Source organism: Athene noctua, chromosome 12 (genome assembly GCF_965140245.1).
Source record: "Athene noctua chromosome 12, bAthNoc1.hap1.1, whole genome shotgun sequence".
Taxonomy (NCBI): domain Eukaryota; kingdom Metazoa; phylum Chordata; class Aves; order Strigiformes; family Strigidae; genus Athene; species Athene noctua.
The window spans coordinates 17,782,513-17,804,126 of NC_134048.1; the positions used below are offsets into that span (position 1 = coordinate 17,782,513).

Below are 21,614 nucleotides of genomic sequence, written 5' to 3' on the forward strand. Positions count from 1 at the left end.
TGGGGGGCTATGCTGGGGATGGGGGGACCGTAGCCCCATGGTGACCCTGCTGTGGCCAAGGGCAGGGCACTGCTGTCCCTTAGCCCTTGGTGGCCCCAGGGGCAGGAGTTTCCAGGGCTCTGTTTGCATACCCGGGGAATGCAAACATTTACCCTGGGCTGGCTCCAAGGGAAATATCCGTGGTGAGGTGTAAATTCCCTGAAATGCTGCAAAAAAAATTAGTTGATATGAGAATTAACTGTCTGGAGGAGAGCTGGGGGGAGGCTGTGGTTTGGGGTGCGGGACAGAGGGCAGGACGGGGTGGCAGCGGGTGAGCCCCCGGGGGACCGTGGGTGCCAGGACAAAGTTTGGCTTTACTAGAAAGCAGGGCCAGGCCTGCCAGGGCCCTGTCACCAAGCCGGCTGCTGGAGACACTGCCAGGGAATGGGAGCAAGGCCGTGGGCTTGGGGGAGGCTGGGAGCAATCTCCCATCCCGTGTCCTTCTCTGGCAGGAACTCTGTGTCCTGAGAAAGGCTGATGATGTTGTCAGGCTCCAAGTACAGCCTCAGCTGACATGGGAGGGCTGGGGATCGGGTACATCCCCCAGGCACCGGCGGAACCCACAGAGTGGGGGAGTTGCAGGTCTCTCCATCAAGGGCAGTGTTTCTCAAGCTTTAAACCTGCACTGCTACTGGGTAAGTGACTTAGCCCTGCCCTGGCGTGGGTCCCCGGGTGGTGTGGGGTGCTCCCCAAGGTTCAAGCAAATCCCCAAGATGTTCAGCTGCTCCCTGGGGCTTGCCCTGAGCCCAACACAACATGCCAATGGCTGGGCTAGCCGCAGGGATGCTTCAGTCCTCCCTCACAGATATGGCCATGGGCAGCACGAGGCGGCTCCTTGCCAAAACCGGGGAGCCTGTGGGAACCAAAACCAGGGGCTCGACCCTCCCACCCACTTCCCAGACTTTGGGGAGATTTGGGGCTACAGGGCCATGGGTCTGCTGTTCCTGGCTGACACGCTGCCTACACCTCACAGCATCTTGCTTCTAACAGGGACTGGTGTGTGCCCGGCACGGTGCCACACTCCTCAGCACGGTGCCATGCTCCCCAGCAAGCTAACGGTGCTGACCCCAGCCAGGGCTTGAGCCACCTCCCAGGACAGAGCCTGGGAGCTGTTTGGGGCTGTGCTCCCTGTGCCCATAGTTCCCACCATAGGAACAGCCACCCACTTGTAATTATATCCCCTCATTCCCTGCATGGGGCTCTGGTGGGTTTCCCGTGGTTAACAGGGACTTGGGGCCAGGAGAAGCAGTGAGGCACATGGAATGGTGGCACAGTGTGGCTGTGTCCCTTCCACGTGTCCCTGATCCCCACCACATGCAGCAAAAGGCTGAGCCACTTCTGAACTGCATTTTTGTAAAACCAAAATAAAAATAAGGGAACCCTTTCTCCATGGGACCTGGTGCCAAATTGGCCTTGGTGGAGGTGGGGAACAAGGGAAAATTTAATGAGACACAGTCAATGGACCCCACCTCTGCCACTTAGCTTCTGTGGAACCCTGGGCATGTCACCCAGTGTCCCCACTATGCTGTGCCATGCCAGAGGCAGCACAGGAGAGCCGAGGGTGCCAGGGGCTCCAGCAAGACTGTCTGAGGGCAGTGTGCTGCTCCACCCTGACAGATCAGGGTCCCCCACCCCAAATGGCAGGCGCACTGGGCGGGCTGACCCTTGCACGAGCCTCCCTCTTCGGTTGTTTTTCCACCAGAGCTGGGCTGGAGCCAGCCCCCGCCTGCTGCAGATGTTTGGCAGGAGTCCGGGGACGAGAGGCCAGGCACTTCCAGCCCCCTGGCCGCCATGCTGCCGCTGCCACCAACCTCCCCAGCTGTCCCCAGACCACAGGCTGGGGGTTGCAGAGACCTCGCGCCAGGCTGCAGGGCCATGGTGAGCACAGGGGACATGAAACCAGCGGTGGGAACAGTGCCAGCAGCGTGCCAGGGATGGCAGAGAGGGGCTCGGGCAGTGGCAGGCAGCATCACCCCAGCTGGCAGCAGCGCTGATTTCCTTCTTGGCAGCCTGGCATGGCATCAATCCCAGGGCAACCTCTGAACTTTTGTTCTAGGTGTGCAACAGGAGGCGAAAGCAAAACAAGCTCTGTCAGGCAAGAGGCCCCAGCTCCTCCGGTGCCAGGTTTCCTTCACACTGCCACCTCTGCAGCTCGCCCAGCCCTTGCCACCCTGCCTCAGCCCCCATGTGCTCCCACAGGTGCTGCCCGGGCTTGACAGCAGCCTCCCTGCTGGGCATGGTGCTCAGCACCCTTTGGAGCACGGATTCCCCCTCCCCAAATGCCCCTGCACCTCCCTGGCTATGGCTGCAGGTGCTGCCCCCTCCAGCATCCCCATCCTTTCCTCTCCCAGGAAAAGATTTGCCCTCTGCAGAAATGCCCCCGGCCCAATGCCCCCACCCAATGCTGAGCAGGGGAGGGGAGATGGGTGCCCACTGAGTGCTGCTGCTCTCCCCTCCAACATGAGAAGTCCTCCCTGAGTGCTCCTGCAATTATTTGCTCCTCCCTGAGGCTGGGGAAGGATGACCCCACCAGCCATGATGTTTGCGATGTGCTCCCAGAACCCCCACTGCATCCTGCAGTGCAGAGGGCAGTTTGGGACCCCATAAATCTCCATGTGAGGCCATGGGGCTTGTGTCTGGGCCCTGTATCAGCAGTTGCTCCAGGCAACACTTCCCCCACAACACCCAAGATGCTCTGGGTCGGCTCCTACTGCACAGTTGCCGCTGGGGCTCCCCACAACCTTCCTGACGAGCCATGGGGTCCCCGATGTCCCAACCAGCAGGGATAAGGCAGCTGAGCCGGGTGCTCACATCCGTGGCATGGCCCTTGCTGCTGCCCAGAGGCGAGAGCCAGCACCCTGCATCACCTTGTCCCCGCCGGGGCAGCCAGCATCAGCTCCCCCAGCAGCAGTCCCCAGGGGCTGGCAGCCAGTTCCCACCACGCTCCAGCACCCACCAGCGCTGGCAGGGAAACATCCTGGAGGATGCTGAATCACCCCAGCACCCACATCGCGCCTGCCTGCCGCAGCGTCACCACTGCAGGACCCGCTCCCCAACGGGCAGGAAAAGGCATTTTTCCTCGGCAAAATGCCACGCAAAATGCTGCCTCTGAGCTCCAGCACTGTTCAGGCACCAGTCAGGGCTGCGGGGGGATTTGCTTATCTTGCTTAGTCCTGGAGGACAAATTTCCAACTCGACAGTGCACGTCAGTCTAAATCATACACCCAATTTCCATGCTTTAAAAATGTCCCAGCTTCTCCCTGCTCTCTCCCCCCACTGCCATTTTGCTCCATGCAGTTTGTTGCTGTGATGAGGCTTTCCAAGGCTTTGCAATACCTTTCCTGGAAATGTTTGCCATGGGCTTGAAACTTCACAGAAAACTCCTACCATGAAAGGAAACCTCTTGCCCCCCTCCGGTTGCTCATGAGAAGGGGCACGGGGAGGTGGAAACAGCCACCGGGCATGGCTGCAGGGACAGGGGGGATTGCATGCTTTTCCTCGGGTGTTTTGCTCCAAACCAGGCTTCCTTCTCAAACCACTCCGATATTTGTGGTTTCTTCCCTATTCCTCTTACAGCGAAGCTGCTCAGCTCCGGTTCCTGGTGCCAGATGCCGCTGGCTGTCCCCCCACCCGACGGTGTCCCCAGGGAAGGGACGCTGGGGTGGAGCACGGCGGGGGGAGGCAGAGCGGGGGCTGCTCCCACCCAGCACAGCCCTGATTTCCTCCAGCTGCCGCCGCAGTGCCGTGCCAGCGAGGGAGGGAGAGAGGGGGAACAACAGGACAATAACTGGTTATTTGCCTCAAATTCTGCAACTTGAGAGGGGAAGAGAGAGAGACAACTGCTCGAAATTTGTTTCTGGGCCAGGCAAGGAATGCACGTCTGCTTCCTCCCCAGCACAACCGCAGCCCACGGCTCCAGCGCAGGCAGTTTTGTTCTCCAGGGGCTGCGTCCCCGTGCTGGGCTCCCTCCCCAGGATGGGAGGCATTCACCCAAGGTCCTGCTTCCCTGGGAATCGCCTGCCCCTCCAGCCCCAACGCCAAAAGCAAACCTAGTGCCGGCTGTCGTGGAACCCCTGTACAGGGGTGGGATGCAGGGTTTCCAACACCAACAGAGAATTTAAACAATTCCCACCAGCATCACCATAGTGTTTCCCCACATCCCAGACATATTCATCGCATTATTCATGACACTTATCGCTGTGAGTCACCTGGATGCCGTTTCAGCCCCAGGATTCCTGCTGCACGCCGGAGCCCAGCGCAAGAGGCTGGCAGGGAGGGAGCGATTCTGGTCACCCGAGCAGGAGAAAATCAACTGTTGCTGCTGTCAAAAAGTCCCTGTGGACCCTTCCTGCTCGCTGTCTGATGGTTGCTGCTGCTATCACAGCCAGATTTGGGTCTGCACCCCAGGAGTGTGGGGCCGGGCTGGCAGTGTGCACCCCACAGGGCTGCGGCCAGAGGGCTCAAAGGCTGGGCAAGAACCCTGGGGGCCTCGAGCCAAGGTGGTGGCAGGATGTCAGCGTGGGGAGGGTTTCTGGAGAGGCTGCAAAGCATCTCAGATCCTACACATGGGCACCCAGACACCATCTGCGGTGTGGACAGAGCAGCACGACATGCTCACATGTAGAATAAAGTCCATTTATTTCGTAGGAAGGGGCAATGTAGGAGCTCACATGGTCCCCTGCCACCGCCTGGGCATGAGCCCCTCTGCTCCTCCTGCTTTGCCTGCCCAGGCAAGGGGCATACAGATCCCCCCAACAGGGCCAGAAATGTGGGCCCTCACCATCGGCAGGAGCACTGAGCACAGCCGGCGTGTGGGCAGGCAGGCTGGCAGGAGCTGCCCACACTTGTCTGCCCCACAAGACCCAGAGGAACCAAGCATCCCATAGTGTTTTCCTACAATTTCAGCAGGTATCTGACAGAGGAGAAACTGGTGCCAGCTGCACATCTGCTGTGCAGCCAGGACAGGCTCTGTCACCGATGCTTTTAGCCGAGTCTCTGAACGCACAATCAGAAGTCACATCCATCTTGCTCTGACCCTTCTTTCCCAATCACCCCAACAGCTGAGACTCCAAAGAAGAAATAACTTTGCCAGGCATTTCCACTTCTTGCTGCCTGCCTGGGAGGAGACAGTCACCAGTGAAGGCAAGACCAGCCTGCCTGCCTCATGGGAGCGAGTTGTTTCTAGCTGGACATGTCTGCAAAGTCACACATCTCCCCGCTGGTGCTCAGGCCACCATCTCCCTGACGGTCCCCATGAGCTCAGTAAATAGGATGCAACAGGTTCACTCAGTGAGAGCCAGGTTCAGGGGCAGGCAGCTGGGTACCGGCCCACCCCAGCTCCTGCTCATCTCTCCCTTGCTCTCGGGGTGCCCCATTGGGCTCTGCAGGGTCCCCAGTACAGGGTCCCACAGCTGTGGGCCCCTGCCCAGCGAGCTGGCTGTCCCTCGTTGCCTCTGCCTCCACCTCACACGATGCCATTGCGTGTGGGGTGAGTCCGTACCCGGTAGATGATGACGGCAGTGGCTGGGCAGAGCACCAGGGCTGTCATGATGAGGATGGTGGCCAGGATGATCAAGACGATGACCCAGATGTCCAGGATGTGCTTGGGGAGGGCGGCAGGACCTGTGGGGTCAGAGAGGTCCATCCTGCAAGGGAGAAGGAGAGGGGAGACAGGGAAGCTCTCTCCATCCCTCCCATAGTCAGAAACCCCCCCATTGCTCTGAGCACCCCGCTGCTGTCCCCAGGGAGACCCCCGCGGCCACATCCAGCCTTGGCCTTGGGCTCCTCTGAGAGCAAAGAGCTTTGGTAAAGGCTCCTTCGAGAAGCCCCAGGATTTATAGAGTGCTTTGATGCAGCTGGATAAAAGCCCAGGGAAAAACTTCCCTGTTAATTGCAACTGCTGTTAAAGAGCAAAGCCACCAGCGGGTCACCGGATGGAGAAACGATAGGACCGGGACAGCCGGAGCCCCCCTTGCCTCGGGAGAGCCTCACACCTCCTGTACCCCCACCGCGGTGCCTCCTGCTGAGTCACGGTATTAATGACTTAATTAGCAGCAGGGCACGGACCTGGGCACCTCTCCTCGCTGCCTTTCCTCCGACCACCCCTCCACAGGTCCCACAGCCGCCCTCCACCGGCCTGGGCAGCTGAGTGAAACGACAGAGAGCACCGGGCTGAGCACCCCCCCGGCCCGCCCGCAGCCGCCCCAGGCTCCAGCAGCCCGCGGAGAGGGGGGACGAGCCCCCGCTGCGGGGGAGAGGCGGCAGCAGCTGCCTGCCTCGCTTGCCCTGCCAGCCCTGCCTGCTCTGCCAGCCCTGCCTGCCCGCCCGCACCCCCCTACCTGTGGCGCTGCCCGGCTCCAGCTCCGGCGAGAAGCGGCGGCAGCAGCAGGATCCCCGCCGGGGGAGGGAGCCTCCGCCCGGCCCCGCCCGGCCCGGCCCGCGGGGGGCGGCAGGGGAGGGGGGACGGGAGGGAGAGAAGGGGAAGGGAGGGCAGAGCAAGCAGGCCGTTTTTTCTGCACCAGGCTAAAGCAAGAGCACACTCCTGCACATCCCCCCCCTGCCCCAGGACGGGGTCCCACTGGGGGAGGCCATCAGGAACCAAACCCAGAGGTCTCAGGTGCCAGGGAAGCACCGTGGGGACATTTCACAGCGTAACAGCTGAATAAAGGGCTTTTCCTCTGCCCTGTTCCCCTCCTGCCTCACCAACTGTAGGGCTCACATGCACCCACTTGGCTCTGAGGCCTGGGGCAGGAGGGAAAAGCAAAACGCTGAGAGCCTCCATAAAACCCCGGCAGCAAGGGGCCAGCCAGCGCTCCCCAGGGCTTTGGAGCAGGGTTGATACACATGGACACAAGCAGAGAGCACTTCCAGGGAGGTGGCAGACCTCGGCCCACTGGCTGGGAATGGTGTTTCTGCTGCCCAGTGGACTATTCTGCTCTGTCAGTGATGCTGAAGGGCAAAGCCAGCAGCAATTCCTGACTGGCCCTGGGAAGCAAGGTGGGATGCTCTGATTTTCCCGCACAGTGTCACCTGCACTGCACCCTTCTTGGGTCCCCTGCCTTTCTTGGGGGAAAGCGACAGAGTCATAGTGGTAGAAACCACTACCACATGCTCTCAGACACCCCTGGCCTCTAGGCACTTCCCAGGCATGCAGCTCCCCGCTCCCCCAGAGCAGTGCACAGGCAGCCAGCCAGCAGGCAGCCTCTTCTCTGACACCCCAACCGTGTGTCTCCCTCCAGCTGCTGCTATCGGATAAAAAGCACATGGGGTTTTTATCGCAAGCAGAGCGGAACCTTGTGGGCAGGGGTTTCCTCTGGAGCCACACAGGCAAGCAGTGGGCAGAGGCCAAGAGGCTCTGTGGGGACCAAGCATATGGGGGTGAGAATGGGGAAGCGATGCCACAGGCCAGGCCGTGACAGATGACTGGGCAGTGAGCCTAGTAGCAAACCAGAGTGGTTTGCTAATGCAGGCTCTGCCCTCTTGATACACAGCACAGCACAACATAGAAATCATAGAATGGTTTGGGCTGGAAGGGACCTTAAAGACCATCCAGTTCCAACCCCCCAGCCACAGGCAGGGCCACCTTCCACTAGCCCAGGTTGCCCAAAGCCCCGTCCAACCTGGCCTTGAACCCTTCCAGGGAGGGGGCAGCCACAGCTTCTCTGGGCAACCTGTGCCAGGGCCTCACCACCCTCACAGCAAAGAATTTCTTCCTTATACCTAATCTCAGTCTACTCTCTTTCAGTTTAAAACCATCACCCCTCATCCCATCCCTACACCCCCTGATCAAGAGTCCCTCCCCATCTTTCCTGCAGCCCCTGGGGGTTACTGGGAGGCTGCTCTAAGGCCTCCCTGGAACCTTCTCTTCTCCAGCTGAACCCCCCAACTCTCTCAGCCTGTCCTCACAGGGGGTGCTCCAGCCCCCCTGAGCATATTTGTGGCCTCCTCTGGCCCCGCTTGAGCAGGTCTGTGTCCTTCTGATGCTGGTGTCCCCAGAGCTGGACACAGCACTGCAGGGGGGGGTGTCTCATGGGAGCAGAGAAGAGCGGGAGAATGCCCTCCCTCGCCCTGCTGCCCACACTGCTCTGGATGCAGCCCAGGACACAGGTGGCTTGCTGAGCTGCGAGCGCACATTGCTGGCTCGGTCAGTTTTCTATCTGCTAATGGCCCCAAATCCTCCTCCGCAGGGCTGCTCTCCATCCACTCATCACCCAGCCTGCATTTGTGCTTGGGACTGCGTGGAGAACTCACGCTTTTCTGATGATCCCACTGCACAAGGATGTTTGTTTTTGTCAGGATCCCATCTTAGCAACCATAAGACTCAAGAGAAACCATCTCTGGGGTGCGGGAATCAGTCTGGCCGCTCGTGGGCTCAGAGGGGAATGCGGGCAGCGAAGGAAACACCGTCCCAGGCTGCAGCCGCCGCCGCCCCATCCCGCGGGGGTCACGTGGGCGGGGCAGCGCGGTGACGTCTGACGGCGGCGCGGCGGCGGCCGCCCCCCTCTCAAGATGGCGTCGCTGCTGCAGTCGGAGCGGGTGCTGTACCTGGTGCGCGGCGAGAAGGAGATTCGGGCGCCGCTGTCGCAGCTGTACTTCTGCCGGTACTGCAGCGAGCTCCGCTCCCTGGAGTGCGTCTCGCACGAGGTAACGGCGGCCCGGCCGCGCCGCGCCCGCAGCCCGGGTGGGATGGGGCGGGACGTTGCCCTTTCTGCGCGCATCGATTGGGTGGCTCTCCTGCCGCTCACGCGCTGCCTGCTTTGCTATTGGTCGGTAGTGCGGCTAAGGGGTGGGCACAGCGGTGCCTCCATGGAGCGGGGGGATTGGCAGAGGATGAGGGAAGGGGTGGTGCCTTGCGTTGGATTGGCTCGGCTCGCCTGTCCGTCGGTGGAGTTCGAGCTGTGATTGGCTGAGGCGCGCGTCCTAGGGGTGGGGGCTGCATTGAGGGGCGGCTCCCCCTCGTAGGGGATGTGCCCCCCCACATAGGGCGCCGCTGGGTGGGAGCGGCCCGGCCGGGGAGCAGGGAAGCCCCAGCCCTCAGCAAGGCCTGTCCGGGGGGCACAAGGATCCCCTCACACACACATCCCCATCGGGCCCGGCCGGGGAGGGGCAGGGACGCCCCCCCCCCCCCCCTCCGTGGGGAAAAACCTGAGCTTGGTCTGGTGCTGTGTCACGGGGGAGAACTGCTCTCGGACGGCCCCCAAGGCTTCCCGAGATTTGCTGGATGTGGTGGCATTCGCAGCGAAGTAACAAACCCCACGCTTCTGGCAAGGCGGTGTGCTGAGGCCGGAGAGCATCATACTGCTTTTGGGAATGGAGTCGGGGCTGAGAGTGTTTGGTGTGAGTTTATTTCCACCAGGACAAACATTTCCCCAGGTTATACAGTGGGACTTCTGCTGTGGAAGGTTTGTTCTTTGTCCAGGAATGGCTGGAGCCTTAAGATGCAGATTATCATCAGGCTGCCGGTGCGTGAGGGCCTGCCAGGAGTGCTGCCCTATTGAAACTGGTAAAATTGATTTTGTGGAAGTCTGGGTGAATTAAGAAATTTATGATAGATTTGAAAAACCTTAAAAGAATGCTCATGCAACCCAGATCTCAGAAGAGATAATCTCTTTGGAAGTGTTAAAGCCCCCAAAGAGTAGAGAATAGATTTGTCACCATGCTGCATCCATCATGAATTCGTTATAGTGTGAGGAGTGTAGTCATTGTGCCTTTCCATGTTTAATAATTGATTTATTTTCCTCCTCAAGAAGAGGACCCCTTTCTTGTTACTGTTTTAACTGACAAAATTAGTTTGTGACTGTGAGAGATGGGAGTCACTTGTCTCCCTCGTCTGAGCAGGACTTGACAATGACAGCAGACAGATACACATACATTTCAGAAAACGTTTTGTATCTGACCAGTGTAACTACAAGAACACCATAAATTTAGACATAAATAGAAAACAGAATGTTGTTCAAGTTGAAAAATGAAATTCTGGTAACTGCAAAAGGTCAACACCCAGTTGTCCATTTCTCATTTACTAGGCAGAATATTTTAATCTATCCTGGTTTAAGAAACCTTCTGACTTACATTATTAAAGATCAAAATCTGGCTGAGATGGGCTAAGATTTCAGATACCAAAAAATGTCTCTAGGCTTCCCTGACTTCACCTGTCTGTTGCCAGACAGAAAGCCTTGTTAAATCGCGCGGCAGACTTTCAGGCTGCTGCCACCGTGCTGTCTAGACAAACATGTGCCAGGAAGCGTGATGTGACTGTCTTGTTCATCAGGTGGACTCTCACTACTGCCCCAGCTGCCTGGAAAACATGCCTTCAGCTGAAGCCAAGCTGAAAAAGAATAGGTAAGGTTGCTTTGACTTTTTTCATTAAGCGTCCCTATTTTATACAGCTCCTTCTTTAATCAACACCTGACAGTGTTTATCTGAAACTGTCTTCAAAAATTACATCCATTCTTGTTACCTTTTATTCTGTTTTGGGGAATAAGTGTCTTCCCATAATGTAGCTTGTGTATTTTAGGCTTTATGACCCTCTCATAATACAAAGGGTTTTTCAGTATCACTCAGTATTTCTCACTGTTGCCATTCTTATGTTAACTCCTGTTCCCACTGATGGCTGTGTCACCCTTTTTCCTAATGCTGTTGCATAAGATAAAAGTCTGTTGGTTTAATCTTGATTTGCTTGTTGAGAACATTCTCCTCAGCCTGGGACCCTTGTCAGAGTGCTGTCTTATAGACCTTCCTTTTCACAGGTGTGCTAACTGCTTTGACTGCCCCTGCTGCATGCATACCCTTTCCACTCGGGCCACGAGCATTCCTGCTCCACTCCCTGATGACCCAGCCAAGACTACCATGAAGAAAGCGTATTACTTGGCCTGTGGATTTTGCCGCTGGACTTCCCGGGATGTTGGCATGGCAGACAAGTCTGTTGGTAAGTGACAATCAAAGACAAAAAACTGCATGACAGCAGGAGCACAGTATGTGTTTTGGAGGCAACAGATAATCAGATTAGTTTCTGGCTACACAACATACATAATATCGGTCTAGGTTTGGAGTCACAGCTCAAAATTCACAGGAAAACAGTTTTGCTGAACTTTGCTTTGAAGAGCTGAGATGAGTTAGTGGAACATGTAACCCACTTCCATGCTCGTACATGACTAGTGAGAAAGCTGTCAGACAAGGGGTATTTTTAGTTGGTGCATTCTCTCCACAGTTGAGATCTTGTTTGTGTACCTTCAGAGACTTTGAAGCCACTCAGTCTGACAGCATCAATATCTACTTTATTTTCTGTCACTTATGTTCACTTAGGCTTATTTCAGAGTTGCTAGTGAGTGTTTGTACTTAGTTTTTCTCTTCATGACGGCACTGGAACATAGCATTCATCTGTTCTTTGGTGCATAGGACATGCAGAAAATGTCTGTTGGTCTCCAGAAATGGGGCTGAGTAGACCAAGCAGTGTTGAAGTCACAGAGTGAAGACTGGGAGCTGAAGATGCAGGGACATGGACAGCCAGTAACAAGAGTTCTTGTAAATTCATGTGTCTGTTGCTAATGTGACTCTTGGTGCTGTTCTGAGTATCTCTCAAACAGCAGTTGTTTGAAAACACAGTATAAAAGCTGGTGAAGCACCTTCGGCCCAAACCTGCTTGTGAAAATCTTTCAGAGGTGTGTATTTGTGCAGGCATGAACCTAAAGAATGGCAGTGGTAGGTGTAGCAAAAATAGGGAATGTTATATTTAACGAGTAAAACCAAGATAGTTGGGTGTAGATGTGGTTTCTGTGTGGAGCCTGGAAATCTTCTCCTGAGGACTGTTTATTTTCTCTTTCTTGTGCAGCTAGTGGTGGCTGGCAGGAGCCGGAGAATCCTCACACGCAGAGGGTGAGTGAAGGGGAAAGCTGAGCTTAGGCTGAGATGAATCAGCTAAGAAAGAGCCCAGGCCCTCTCAATCACTTTTTCTGCATCTGTATAATCCTTCAGATAACAGTTCCTAATCTCCACCTTGACTGAATTCAGTGGAAGGAAGGCCTCTTAGAGGCTGTCCCGTGGATGTCACAGTATAAAATCTCCTTTTCAGAAGAAACTCATTTGCAGACATCATATCTAATAGTGCTGTTAAAACAGCACCAATGAATATGCTGCGTATGTATGTGAACAAAAGCTGTTTTCCGACCAAGAGCGTGTCTAGGATCTGGAAAACAGAACTGCACCTTTACTACCCTTCCCTGTCACTAGTTAAGGCTCTACACTAAATGTGATCAGCCTCAGCGGGGAAAAAATGATGTTTTCCCCACTAATCCAAATTGCTTGGTTTTGGCCGTGTGACATAACTCTGTTCAGTCACGGCAGATGTGTGAACAAAGTCTCAGTTGCCTAACTGCAAAGTAAGAATTGGACACTGCTCTCCAATAGATGTCATTCCCAAAGGGGGGTCGGTTTGTCACCCACGGTGTGGGTTAAGACACGCAGACTTCTTTAATATCTATCTTTCAAAATAGAGCTGGTTCTAGGAACAGAGTGAAACAAGTAGCAGGAACCCCAGCTTGTTCACAAACAAATACTGCAGCTGGTCTGGCATTTGTTCCCCATTCACTGGGAATCTGTTCCATTTTATCCCTCCAGATTAACAAACTGGTTGAGTACTACCAGCAGTTGGCTCAGAAAGAGAAGATTGAGCGGGACCGAAAGAAGCTGGTGCGACGCCGAAACTACATGCCCCTGGCCTTTTCGGTGAGCTGGGAGTACAGTGCTCTCGGAGCAGAAGTGGTTCACAACAGCCTCAGCTTGAAAGATTAGATAGTTGGTAGCATGATAGGGCTGCTCAGCTTTTTTTATTGAGAACAGCATGAAGAAAATGTGCTAGGACACATGGGTTTCTTTAGGGACAAGTAGTTTTACACCCGTTGCTGTGTATTACATTGTCTCACTCTCTGATACCCTCTCTGATAACGCCAGCAGGGTTTACCCTTGCCGTGCAAAGGAGTATGTTATCCAGCATTGAAATGTAGTGCAACTGCACTCGCAGTACCAGTGGTAGCTCTTTCTCAGGACAGCTGCATGCCACAGCTTGGGAACAGTTAGATCAGGATTGTCTGGCACTTTTCTGCATGAAGTCTCAACTGAAATGAACCTTAAGACTTGGTTGTGGCCTGAATGACTTGTTTATTTTAACTGGTAGGTAAATGCTTACTTACTTTGTTTAGCTGGGTGACTCTGCATATGCTTGCTACTTCTCAATTAACTGTGCTTGCTCTGTGCCCTTGCTTGTGTCTTATGGCTGCATTTTTTGTCTCCGTTGCTACCTGCTGCTATTTTGGGGGCTCTCCGCAGCAACACACTATACACGTAGTGGTAAGTCTTTTCACAGTTTCTGCTGGTGTTAAAGCTCTCATGGTACCAACTGAAAGGGAGTAACAGAACCTACTCTTCACCTTGCCTCAGGGCCTGTGACTTGGATGTGCCTAGAGCGACCACACATGAAGGCTAACTAGTTAGAGGGTAACATTTGTTACCAAAAAAAATATTTTTTGTTAGTTTACAAGCAGGGCAGTGTCTTTGGGTAAGTAATGTACACTTGAAAAGCAGTCCTTCACAAAGCTTGGCTCAGACACAGCCATCTGTCTGCCTGAGGCAAATGGCACTAACATTAATCTTCTGATCCTTGAAAAGTCACCAGGGTAGGCTGATGCTCAGATTTCTTGTTTGATGAGAATTCAGATTTTCAGTCTTGCCCAGAAGGAAGATTTCTGCCTCCAAGCACCCTTTGTACAGTTCAGCTATAGAAAGCTGAGGAGCAGCTCAGCTGTTCCTGCCAGTTGGTGGTGCCTGGCAAGAGAGACCCATAGGTAACAAGGTTTGTAGGAGTCTGAACCTTCCAGCTGCTTCGAGTAGTGCTACAGGGTATTTCAGATGGATGCGTATCCACATTGACCCAGTTCTTTTGGCAGTTGAGCTCATTCTGCACTACTTTGACATGCAATTGGTCCAAAGAGAAGATCAAGGGAAAATGTGTCAGTAGTGCAGGCTGGTGATCTAAGGAAAGAGCAAAAGCTCTGTAAGCAGTAGCCGCATACATCTGTCTCTCCCCGTCTGCAGTGCAGTGGTAATTGCTTTCTCCTTACTAACAGTTTGAGCAGGGGAAAAAAAAAAATCTTGGGAAGCATTGAATACCTTTCCCTTTTTGCTTTCCTTTGCTTGTCTCCCTATGCTTGTCATGCAGCTCAAAGGATGAGTTTGCAGTAGGTCTTCTTGTCCTGGCAGGAAGCAAGCCTGAAGCTGACAGACTTTTTTTCCTTGTAGGATAAATATGGCCTTGGAACCAGGCTTCAACGCCAGAGGCCCGGAGCACCGATCAGTGCCCTCGCTGGACTCTCGTGAGTATAAGTGTTGGGGTTAACCTCTGTGGGAAGGATAAGAGGTGTAGGCAAGAGAGCAATAAAGCAACTTCAGAAAAATGATGAACATACTGCCAGATAGCAGTGAAAGGAGCTTTCTTCTTTGGAGGTTAGAGAGACGTCAAATCCTCGGGCGTCGCTGTGCAGCAGCTTCAGATGCTTTGCTTTCTCTTAAGAGAAACAAGTGACTGCTCACATCCCGGTGCAGTCTCAGCTCTCGCCACCTTCTGTGTTATAATGTGGTTGCTGCCGTTGCTCTCTGTCAGAGCGCATGTGCCATATTTTATGACCGAGTTGTCCCTCACTTTACTTCAGCCTGAAAGAAGGAGAAGACCAGAAGGAGATCAAGATTGAGCCAGCTGATGCAGTGGAAGAAGTGGAGCCTCTTCCTGAGGATTACTACACAAGACCAATCAATCTGACGGAAGGTAACACCTTCATATTCCGCCACTTTTTGCCCTTACGTTTTATAACATGGGCAGTGCCTGGAAACTTGTCCATGGGATTCCTAATAGCCTGAGATTTTAGTCATTTTTATGCAGGGGTGAAATGGTGGGAAATTTGTGAGTTTTTGTATGGTAGCTTTGAATGCACCCTCAGCTTCATGTTGTACGTGGAAAGCTGAGCCAAATACATCAGGCTTCTTAACGGTTGTTTCATTTTCTCACTGACCTTAATTTCTCTTCATGTGAAGTGTCAACTTTTGGATGGAGAAAAGAGCTGATGTCCTTTTTCAAATAATAGCAGGAAACAAGGACATAGCTGAGCTGGTGGGGAGTTGGAACCAAAACTGACCTGTTAAGTAACAGTTGCGCATTACGTTGACATCAGCTTGGAACAGCTTGTGTAAGCTTGCCAGTTATTTAGCTGTCTCATGATTTAATCACAAATATTGTAAATTGGTCCATGAAACTTGGGAGCAAATGGGATAAAACAGCAGGTACAGGAAGCAATCTGGACGTCTTGCTGAGGTGGCTCTAAGTGGGACAGATGTTCTCAATAGTGCTGCAGGCCTACAAAGTCTGCCCATATTAATTAATTCATGAAAGGTTTATGGAAGGGAGTAGATCATCTTAGTCTCCTTTTCTCCTGAGACTTGTTGTGAGAGTACGATGATGGTAAAGATGATGAATTTTCGTGGTTCCCTGCAATGAAGGAAAGGCTGCCAGGTGGCTCACTGCCTCTTAGATACTGGGAACAGTGAGGAGCCTGATTTTTTGGGAGAAACCCACGGGAAGTTTGGCTGCTGGGAGCTCCTTGCCTTAGGAACTATGTAGTCACTAATTCTGTGCGTGAGACTGAGTTACGCAAACTCCTTGCTGAGAGGCTGTATACTCTACTCATGCAGCACCCAGCTGTGAGGGTAACAAAGCTGTGAAAACCCATTTGCCCTTGGCAGGAAAGAACTTTTTGGATGATTACAGAATTCTGTTTCCACCCCAGCTGAGCTTTGAATAGAGATCAGGGTCCCCTGTTTCTCCTGGGCTGGCACTGACGTTGCTCTTGTGTTACTGTGCCCAGTCAGGGCAGCCCTTTATACAACTTTTACCTTTCATTTGTTCACTGTTAGAAATGGTGATACTTGCCAGTGGTTTCTGAATTACCGAGTGCAGGTGAAATTAAGTTTCTTGGAGATTGTAGCATGTCTGAGCAGCACACTTGCTCTTAGGCCAGCATATATTTACAATCTAGTTTCAGTGCATGAGTGAGACACTAATTTGGTCTTGCTTTCCATTGTGCACCCAGTGACAACTCTGCGTCAGCGCCTGCTGCAGCCTGACTTCCAGCCGATCTGCGCTTCCCAGCTCTACCCACGTCATAAGCACCTCCTGATCAAGCGTTCACTGCGCTGTCGGGTAGCTAATTAAATACAAAAACAGAGATTTTTTTTTTTTTTTCTAGGCTCATAGAACTTGGGTTGCAGGAAATGGGCTCTGTATTTTTAAAAGAAGCTGTTCAAATGCTTCTGGTTGCTGAAAGTTCTCAACCAAATTACTGGTGACAGCACTGGGAGATGAGGGAGGCTCTCACATCTCTGATGTGATGAAGATTGTGAAAGGGGGACAACATTGTCAAAGATGCATAAAGATAGAAAGGTGGGTTTGTGCAGGGGTCTGTGCTCTGCTTAGCCAAGGAATTGGAAAAGGCTGCCAGTACAGTCAGAATTAAAATTTCTGCTATTACTAAAGACAAAAATCAAGTCAACTAACACAATTAGTGAGAGGCAGTGCAGAATACTGAAGATGCCCTTAGAGAAATGGGATATTTTGGAGAAGAAAAGCAGAGGGCTGAGAAGCAAAGATAGTCAAGAATTAAATCCAGGTTCTGCTGTTGACTTACTACATGGTCTTCAAAAAGCTGCCTGCTTTCTCAGTGAAGCAGGGATATTTGTCTAGTTCCCAGAGTAATGGAGCAATAATCTTACAAGCATTTAAGATGCAGAATGCAGGATATTTTCTCAGAAATAAGTAATGTTCTGGAGGATTCTGGAGCATAAATCTAAAGGCTTTTAGGTATTTGTGCCTTCTTCCTGCTGCAGTCAGTGACTGTCAAAGTGTTTTTAAGCCTGTTCCAAATCAGTAGCTTGACACAGCTATGGCTACATGCACCCCGAGATGTGTGCTGTGCTAGAGACTGGTAATGTCATGGCTAGTGGCATGGTGCTTGCAGCTCTGATTCTTCAGTATGTGACTGCACACTGTCTTTTGGTGCTGACTAACGTATCTGTGTCTAGAAATGTGAACATAACCTGAGCAAACCAGAATTCAATCCAACATCTATCAAATTCAAGATCCAGCTGGTTGCTGTGTAAGTAAGATAAGGGGACTGGGGAGAGCAATCACCTATCCATACTTAGTTAATGCCTTCTATTTTAATTTCTTTTGTACTCTTCATTTGACCTCTTGTATGATTGTGTCATCTCTTAGGGTGGTGTAATCACCTTTTTAATTTATTCAGCTTATCTGTAGTAGGTTTGCTTCCTGATGTTCTAAAATGTCCATCATGGTTATTTGCTTTGTTCTTGCTGTAGTAACTATATCCCTGAAGTGAGAATCATGTCTATTCCCAACCTGCGCTACATGAAGGTCAGTACTTTTTTTTTCTAGAAACGTTTTAGGGTGAGGCACAGCTGGGAGTTGTGGATGTGGGATATTTTTTGGAAGATGACACGGTGTGGTGCTGCCTGAGGGCTTCACTTACTCCATTTAGAGAGAGTTCAAGGTTTAAGGGAGTGGTTGGAATAACACTGCATGTATTTGTCACTCTGCATGAGTAGATTAGTGTGCAGTGTGATGTCCCACATCACAAGCGCATGCCAATATCTGAAGAATAAAAGGTGTGGGGTTGAGATCTTGGCTAGATTCCAAAGATACGCATTTCTTATATTAAGAAAGAGTACTGCACGGCATTGGCACCTTCCTTGCAGACTGAGGGTGTTCACTATCCATCCCTTGAGTGTACATGATGCAATTTTTGAAGGTGTTGATCAGTCACAGAAGATGGAGATGCTAACAGTAACAATGAATTTTAAGAGTAATTGATTCTTGAACTGTGATTCTTGAATCTCCCCAGGAGAGCCAAGTCCTCCTGACTCTGACCAATCCAGTGGAGAACATCACACATGTCACACTGCTGGAGTGTGAGGAGGGAGACCCTGACAACATCAACAGCACTGCCAAGGTATTGTACCCTCCTGCTGTGTGAGCCCTGGCCTCTTCCAAGGCTTTTCACTCCCATTTATCCTGCCACAGGTCACACTTCTTATGTGTGCTTCAGTCCCTGCTGACTGTGATGCATTTTCCTCCTTGGAGCTTAAATGCCACTCACCAATGTAAACATCAGCCTAGAAAGTATTTTGAAATTGTGTCTGTTCACTGAGATCCAGAACCCAAAGGAGAAATACGTGATTTCACTGGTGGAGGGGTAAGCAGGTGGTACCAGGGTGGAGAGAAGCTGAGGATGAATCACTTTTCTGTTAAGCCATAGTAAAGCAGAAGGGGAGGGCTTTCTCCTGCTCACAGTGTAGGTGGTGATCGGTGCTGAAAGGCTGCTTCTCCTCGTGCTCTGTTCCAGGTGGCAGTTCCTCCCAAGGAGCTTATTTTGGCTGGCAAAGATGCTGCGGCAGAATATGATGAGCTGGCAGAGCCTCAAGACTTCCAGGATGACCCTGAGTGAGTGTCGTCTGTCTTGTGGGGAACCTGTTCCTTAAAAACTTGGCACTTCAACTAAGTAACTCACTCTTCTCTTTGTCTTCAGCATGTTTTGGTTTGTTTTTTGTTTTTTTTTTTTCAGATTTTCTTTTTGGGGGTGGTGGTGATTTTTGGGGGGGTCAGAGATCAGCACTGCAAATCTTTCTGCTTGTAGTTTGGACTGTTCAGGAGACATTTTTCCCTTTGAGGCAAGGTGTGAGTTATAGGTGGTGGTACTAATTCTCTCCAGGAGTACTCTGTGTAATCCTTCCCTTCGCAAGGAGTGGGTTCATGGCAGCGGTGAGAACTATGCAGCAGGGTGTGTGACAGAGTTGCCTACAGCCTTCAAAATGGAATATGTCCTGCAGCCAGAGCTGTGCACTGTGGCCCTTCCCTATTGTGCTCTGGGTGCATAACACCAGTAGCATGTTTTGTTTGATGGATGAGCCAGCAGCAGTCAGCATAGAGGGGGGTACCCACGTTCTGATCGTGAGACAGAAGAGGCTGTGGGTCCCCTGCAAAAAGCCGCAGGGAGTAAGTTACAAACCCAGGCATCTGTTCTGGCAGGGCATATTCAGCTGTAAACTGAGCATCCCTCTTGGGTGGTGTCAGAATAAATCTCTTGGAACAGTTGTGGGAGAACTTGGCTGACCCAGTGTTCTTTTGTTTTCTGCCTTGCAGCGTTATTGCCTTCAGAAAAGCCAATAAGGTGGGAGTTTTCATCAAGGTCACCCCACAGAAAGAAGAGGGCGAAGTGACCGTGAGTTTCAAGATGAAGCACGAGTTTAAAAACCTTGCTGCTCCAATTCGGCCCAGCGAGGAAGGTGATCATACCTCTGAGGTCATCTGGCTCACCCATCACGTGGAGCTCAGCCTCGGTCCAGTGCTCCCATAAACGCTCCCGACGCTTGTGCCCCAACGGCTGGCCGCAGGACAGACTGTCACAGTGAGGAAAGCACCGGCTGAAACGTTCTGCGAGGGCTCCCGTGTGATGTGTGGGTGTGCGCCACGGGCCCCAGCCGGGCCGCGAGGGAGGTGGCTGAGGGTGCTGTGGTTTGGGATGGTTTGTTCTCTCTCCTCTTGTCGTAGTGCCCACTGACTACCGCTCTGCTTCCCCACACCGCCACAGGCTAGTTTTAACTTGCAGCACGTGTTTCAGCACAGAGAAAGATCTCACTTTTTCCAGATTTGCACGACACCTGGCTGAATTTTATCAACAGAAAAGAACCCTTTTGGTTTTTTTTCATGTTAGCCCACAAATCTGATGCGTTACCTACTCATATGAACAACTTCTTTTTCCAACAGAGCGACGCCCTTCCTGAACAACCGTTTCAGGAGGTGGCTGTGTCTGCTGCGTTATTGGCAAGTTACTGGCAGCAGCACGATGCTTTCTTTTGGTTTTCTGCTTCCTTGTACGATACCTCAGCTGTGGGGGGTTGGAACATAGAACCCTACTGCTCTGGCGTATGTAGCTTGCTTAGCTGAGGTGATAGATCTGTTTTCACAAAGGAAATGATCAGTTTGCCTTTAAACTAAACATATAGTGTCCTGTGAGTGTCCATGGATGTGACTGGCAACCCAGCCTGCTGTCAGCCCGCCGTGTCACAGGTGGGTGTGGTAGCGTGATGCCCTGCGAGCTGGGAATTCTGTTTCTGCTACAGCTCTTGGCTGAGGCAGGGATGCTCTGGAGAGGCTGCCTGGCAGCCTTCAGATCTATTAACATGTATTAATAAGGGTAGAGATCAGCATATGCAAGCTAGAGAGTTAAGATTAGGTCTGGTAGTCATAAAACTACAGAGGCTCTTGGAGTTTGTACTCTTATCTTTTTCCAGTTAGGGTGGGAGGGAAGTGGTGGACAGAGTTACATGTTAACTAGCATACACTGTACCATAAGGTAATTTATCTGGGGTGTAATTTGGCTGTAGTCCAAGCTAAAATCAGTAATTAAGAGCAGTGTATCCAGGATACTGAATTGCTAGTAACTGCATAGCTTAGTGCACGTGGGTGAGATCACTCTCCCCACAGAGTGTTCCCAGTTCAGACATTGACCTTTGTTAAATGTTTTGGATGGGCTTGTTTTGCTGGGAAAGGCTTGAATATGCCAGCCAGCCACCTCTCTATTGCTGGAGACACTCGTGCCATGGCTCTGCCAGCCCGGAGCTGCAAACCTGCACAGGAGGGCAGGATGGGGCTGCCTGCTCTCCGGGGAGGCAGTGGTGCGCCACCCAAAAACGATCTCCCATAGCATGAGAAACCTGCCTTGGTGTGCCCGGGCGAAGGCGTGCCTTACAGCCTACGTCCTGCAGCGGGTCTCAGCACGGCGAGGCATCACGTTTACAACTTCGTGTAGGTTACACACAGAGTACAGCATGAGTTTAAGATTTGTAGTTCATAGTTAATCTCTAGTGCTAGCGCCTGCTGCAGCTTTACCTGTCCAGATAACAAAGTGCTTAACTTTTGGCTGTGACTTCTCTTCAGTAGCCAAAATAGCTGCTACACTTGTGACACTAAGGTGGAAAAAAGCCTTTTGGAGACGGGACGGTGGCTGACCAAGGCCTCGAACCGCCGCCTGGGGTCATGCTGGGGCTGATGACCTGCACCTCAACACTCCGTTTCTCACTGAAAACAAAAAGGTGCATTGATTTTTAGGATATTGTGAGCGGTAAAATTAGCTCGGTGAGGTTTGTTGGTTTGTTTTTTTTTTCTCCCTCCCCGTAGGTGCTTGTAGGCGATAGGAAAGGTGTCGGTGTGTCCCGGTCTGTCCCCGCTCCCCGGAGCGCGCTCCCCATTGTCTGCCCCTTCCTGACAGGCGACTGTTGCCTTACTGCTTGACGTCGTGTAGTGACCTTCAATAAAGCAAACGTGGCTCTCGGATTCTTTGCGTTAGTTCTTACGCTGCGGTTCGTTAGAAATAATTATTTAAAAATTAAAAAAAAAAAAAAAAAAGCGCAAAGCACTCCCCCTTTTCCCAGTCGTCTCGCCCTCCTTCCCCGTTCCCGGT

The 21,614-nt window shown here is 52.2% G+C and overlaps 2 protein-coding genes across 5 annotated transcripts; one reads left to right on the top strand and one right to left on the bottom strand.

The window, feature by feature from the left end:
* Positions 1 to 4,660: 4,660 nt before the first annotated feature.
* Positions 4,661 to 8,406, bottom strand: SMIM3 (small integral membrane protein 3). Of its 2 annotated transcripts, none has more exons than XM_074915990.1 (2): positions 8,290 to 8,406; positions 4,661 to 5,684 (listed from the first exon to the last, which is right to left on the bottom strand). In XM_074915990.1, exon 2 carries the CDS (start codon positions 5,681 to 5,683, stop codon positions 5,504 to 5,506), a length of 180 nt encoding a protein of 59 aa, XP_074772091.1. In that variant the 5' UTR covers position 5,684; positions 8,290 to 8,406; the 3' UTR covers positions 4,661 to 5,503. The 2 variants fall into 2 exon arrangements, with proteins under 2 accessions (XP_074772091.1, XP_074772090.1); XM_074915989.1 differs by lacking the exon at positions 8,290 to 8,406 and adding an exon at positions 6,378 to 6,454.
* Positions 8,407 to 8,516: 110 nt separating this feature from the next.
* DCTN4 (dynactin subunit 4) lies at positions 8,517 to 21,487 on the top strand. Of its 3 annotated transcripts, none has more exons than XM_074916293.1 (14): positions 8,517 to 8,682; positions 10,307 to 10,377; positions 10,785 to 10,963; positions 11,867 to 11,910; positions 12,652 to 12,759; positions 13,360 to 13,380; positions 14,329 to 14,402; positions 14,739 to 14,851; positions 16,170 to 16,279; positions 17,158 to 17,231; positions 17,455 to 17,509; positions 17,997 to 18,104; positions 18,498 to 18,595; positions 19,295 to 21,487. In XM_074916293.1, the coding sequence occupies exons 1-14, from the start codon at positions 8,548 to 8,550 to the stop codon at positions 19,506 to 19,508; spliced, it is 1,404 nt and encodes a 467-aa protein (XP_074772394.1). In that variant the 5' UTR covers positions 8,517 to 8,547; the 3' UTR covers positions 19,509 to 21,487. The 3 variants fall into 3 exon arrangements, with proteins under 3 accessions (XP_074772394.1, XP_074772395.1, XP_074772396.1); XM_074916295.1 differs by lacking the exon at positions 8,517 to 8,682 and adding an exon at positions 9,203 to 9,541; XM_074916294.1 differs by lacking the exon at positions 13,360 to 13,380.
* The last annotated feature ends 127 nt before the right edge of the window (positions 21,488 to 21,614 follow it).

What these genes read in the sequence shown, in the direction of transcription:
- SMIM3 (XM_074915990.1), bottom strand. Translation starts at nt 5,683, where the DNA reads ATGGACCTCTCTGACCCCACAGGTCCTGCCGCCCTCCCCAAGCACATC.
- DCTN4 (XM_074916293.1), top strand. Translation starts at nt 8,548, where the DNA reads ATGGCGTCGCTGCTGCAGTCGGAGCGGGTGCTGTACCTGGTGCGCGGC. An exon ending in ACATGCCCCTGGCCTTTTCG is followed by an intron (nt 12,760 to 13,359) that starts GTGAGCTGGGAG and finishes GGCTCTCCGCAG; the next exon opens with CAACACACTATACACGTAGT. An exon ending in ACATCAACAGCACTGCCAAG is followed by an intron (nt 18,105 to 18,497) that starts GTATTGTACCCT and finishes GCTCTGTTCCAG; the next exon opens with GTGGCAGTTCCTCCCAAGGA.